General features: G+C 36.8%; 1 protein-coding gene across 2 annotated transcripts in view; it reads left to right on the top strand.

The window, feature by feature from the left end:
• Nucleotides 1–3,046, top strand: part of LOC109844451 (peptidyl-prolyl cis-trans isomerase CYP19-4-like) — a 14,135-nt gene extending 11,089 nt beyond the window's left edge. For both annotated transcript variants that reach the window (XM_020413499.1, XM_020413498.1), the window contains exons 3-7: nucleotides 1,203–1,250; nucleotides 1,424–1,447; nucleotides 1,865–2,047; nucleotides 2,125–2,200; nucleotides 2,619–3,046. In XM_020413499.1, coding sequence (XP_020269088.1) covers nucleotides 1,203–1,250; nucleotides 1,424–1,447; nucleotides 1,865–2,047; nucleotides 2,125–2,200; nucleotides 2,619–2,757 — 470 coding nt within the window. In that variant the 3' untranslated portion in view covers nucleotides 2,758–3,046. The remainder of the gene's footprint in view (nucleotides 1–1,202; nucleotides 1,251–1,423; nucleotides 1,448–1,864; nucleotides 2,048–2,124; nucleotides 2,201–2,618) is intronic.

Raw genomic sequence — 4,033 nt, 5'->3', positions numbered from 1 at the left:
AATAAAAGTTATGGTGAGGATCGAGAATTGGAGATTATACTTTTATACTAATTCTAGCAATGCCTTCGTGGGTTGAGCTCCTTTTCTATGGGCTGAAAGCCCGTGCTCATGCAGCAGCAACAACTTTTTCCAATCAGCATTAAATTCTTGGCCAACAAGATTCAAATCGGGGTTGTTTTGACACCATGTAATAAAAGTAATCAGAGAGAAATAGGGAAAAGAAGAGTTGATATTATGACATCCCACCGACCCAAAGTTATAGTCCTATAGGAATAAGATATTTATAGGTTTATATAGTGAAGCTAAAGACTCAAATGTAACATCGGCTAGGCGATTTTGGCAGTGGTTTGAGCCAAATAGCACGTTACACTCGGTAGGTCCCACGGCTTGCATCAGGCCCGTGGGCTCAGGGCGTGACAAATGGTATCAGAGCAGTTGCTAGCCGGAAGTGTGGAGCTAAGTGCTATGCGGGGCTAAGTGCTACACCGTGTGGTGGGAGTCACCTCTAGAGCCCGTAGGAGCTACCTCTAAAGTCCACATCGCTTGGTAGCCTGAGATGTGCTAATTGTCACGTCGTGACGAGGACGTCGACTTTGTAAGGTGGGGTAAGTGTGACATTCACCGACCCAAAGTTATAGTCCCACATCGGTGAGAGAATATGATATTTAAAGGTTTATATAGTAAAGCTAAAGACTCAAGTATAACATCAGCTAGTCGATTTTGGCAGTGGTTTGAGCCAAATAGCACGTTACACTCGGTGGGTCCCACGGCTCGCATGCGTCAACAGGCCCGCGGGCCTGGGGCGTGACAAATATTCTTTCCTCTATTCCACTATATTTATAATAGGAGAATCTTTACATAATTATTACCTAACCAATGTGGGACTAAATACTAGTTATCTCTCTCTCTCTCTCTCTCAACAAATATGATGAATGTTCACTCGAATAATCCTTTTTTTGGCATTCAACATATATGTGACTTTGTGGATATGAGATATTTTTACTTAAAGAGGGACCTAGTCTGAGATCTTATAGCTCACTCTATTTTTGTTACATCTCTTATTTTTAGTTACAAGCTAGTTTAAGGTGTCTTATTCGATGTGTTTGCATGTAGTTAGATTTGTTTTTACACTTTTTTTTGAAAAATCATCAATTGAACTCAATTTTGAACATCATCATTTAACAAAATTGTTATGGACATAGGTCGTGTTGTGATCGGTCTCTTTGGAAAAGCGGTGCCAAAAACCGCAGGTATGTTTTCATTGGTTAAGTACTGGGATATGTGTATCCTGTCAAATTCTTTTATTTATTTTCTTGTGATTCTTCCATCTTTCTATTTTCATTTCAATCAAAATAATTTATCATATAGAGTTGAATTAGAATTTGGAAACCATCTAAACTTGTTTCTTTCGCTTGTTGTGCAGAGAACTTCCGAGCACTTTGCACTGGTACGTCAGAATCATACTATGATTAATCTGTTTGGTTTAATTTATGCTTACAACTTCTGCAATCTTGAGATTTGTTCCTTGGCATATCCAGTTCATTGAGTTTCACTTAAGATTTGTTCATTGGCATAAGACAGTTTAAATTGCTGATGACCCAAAGTTATTGTTTGTAATATAGCTCAGAGAAGAAACAAGAGCTTGATTGGAAAGAGAGAAAATATAACAAGGGTTTAAAATGTTGCATATATATATGATATTTTGACCTATCCCATCTTTTGATTTGTTCCTCCATTCTCTGATGTGCATACAGTAGTCCTAAGTAATTCTTTAATTTTCATTAAGAGATATTATGCCATCATCAATAATTTGCTGTTTGCTATTCTGCACTAGAAACTTGAATGCATTTGCCTATATTTGCAGGTGAGAAAGGAGTGGGTAAAAGTGGGAAACCTCTCCACTACAAGGGAAGCTCATTCCACAGGATCATCCCCAGCTTTATGATTCAAGGAGGTGACTTCACTCGTGGTGATGGAACAGGTGGAGAGTCCATTTATGGCACTAAATTCGCTGATGAAAACTTCAAGCTCAAGCACACCGGACCAGGTAAAATACGCAGGATAATTTTCACTTTATCTTCTGTTGAACTTTATTCATAAATCATAACATTCTCTATCGGTCAGGACTATTGTCGATGGCAAATGCTGGACGTGACACTAATGGATCACAGTTCTTCATCACTACTGTAACGACTAGCTGGTAAATATTCGTTCTTTACATGCATACCTTAGCTATGAATTTTTTGGGTAAATTTCACAAAAACCCCTCTTGAACTTTGGGGTGTTTAACAATTTGCATCTTCAAAAATTTCCTTATAGATTAGAGAAACCATGTGAAGTTCTTTGACTAAAGTAGAATAATTGACAGCACTTGTGTCGCGTGCTTTGCTAGTGACATGTTTTTGGACAATTTTGCCTTACATACTTTCTACCTCTTTTCTAGTTAGTATAGGTACATAGTACTTGGGGTAGTTTAGACCCGTCACTCATATGATTTAGCATTCATGACAATTTCCAATAGTCAAGGGGGTTTTTGTACAATATCGATATTTCAAGTTGTGAAAGTTATTCCTTTTTAATTTTCTAAAATGAATTGGTGATTTTTCCTTCCCTGGTAGGCTGGATGGAAAGCATGTTGTTTTTGGCAAGGTGATCTCTGGAATGGATGTTGTGTACAAAGTCGAAGCTGAAGGGCGACAGAACGGAACACCCAAAAGCAAGGTTGTCATCGCCGACAGTGGAGAGCTGCCCCTATGATTGCGCTTCCCTGGCTTCTTTGGCTTACTCAGGCCTCTTTACTTTGAATTTGATGGTTGAAATAGCTAGAAGTCTACATGTATCAGAACCTGATGAGCTCGACAGTGGATGAACTTTTTTGGTGATTGTGTAACAGAACTCGATGTTATTCAGTTTATTTAAAGCTTGAACTTGAACTTGTAATATTATGCTGGAAACATCCCTCAAAGTTCTAAGCGTCATGAAAGGTATTAAACATAAATAATTACTCTAGATATTAAAAGAAAATGTGTAGACTTTCTTTAAATTTTATGTACATGCGTTTACAATTTCTTCTTTCTTCTCCACCAGAACACTTTACTATTGGATCATAGTAAAATCTGATCTTTGATTTTAACATTCCCCGTATTCAAGTTTATTAGTATTATTATTTTCCATGTATTCTCATGTATCAGAGGTTTTCTGAGTGTCCTCCACTCTGACATGGTAATAGCTGGTTTCTGGAATATCTCTGTGCTTTATTCATGTCACGTTTTCAATGTACATGTTAACTATTTTGTTAAACTTCACAGGGTCTCAAAATTGTATGACATAAAATGTCACGCAATCATTATGATCTGAATTACACAGTTTCACCTAACTCGATAAATCAAAAGTAACGATATCGAAGTAATGCATAAGTATTAACATTGAAATGCCAAACCAAAAAGAGGATCCGGAGAAATAGGAATACAGTAATTCTTTTTCTTATTTTTTTCAATTATGATACATATAATCCGAATACTCTTAAAGTTTATATTTTTATGTCGACTTAATCTTATGAGTATAGAATAATTACTAAAGTAGCTTGATTATATATTAGCGTCAACCAATATGCACAATAAAAAATAGGGAAAATTGCTTCCACCCCCTTGAGAAAAAATAGCAAAGCTTTCCAACCCAGGACAAAGAAATCAAAGGTTTTTAAAGCTCCCTGTCACTCTTCTTTTTATTTGGCCGCCCTCCATTCTCCAGCATTGTCCCTAAAATATATCCTTTGCTTACAAATCAGGAGCAAACATGACGACGAAGAATATGTAGAGCACGACGACGATTTTTATTGCTTCTCTTTTAGATTTGAAACAAGATGGAAGATGGCAACAGCCCCTAGCTCCAATAATGGAAAATGATTACTACAAATTGAGTGAGTTTTCTACTACTAATTAAGGTTAGGGTAGCTAGCGTGGATCGACTAGTTGTGTATTTAAATTTAATCCGTCCATTATAATTTTGGTTGCTAGAGATGTTGCAAAATGTT

The sequence above is a fragment of the Asparagus officinalis genome, chromosome 6, assembly GCF_001876935.1.
Source record: "Asparagus officinalis chromosome 6, Aspof.V1, whole genome shotgun sequence".
Taxonomy (NCBI): Eukaryota; Viridiplantae; Streptophyta; class Magnoliopsida; order Asparagales; family Asparagaceae; genus Asparagus; species Asparagus officinalis.
This window is presented reverse-complemented; position numbering and strand designations above follow the sequence as displayed.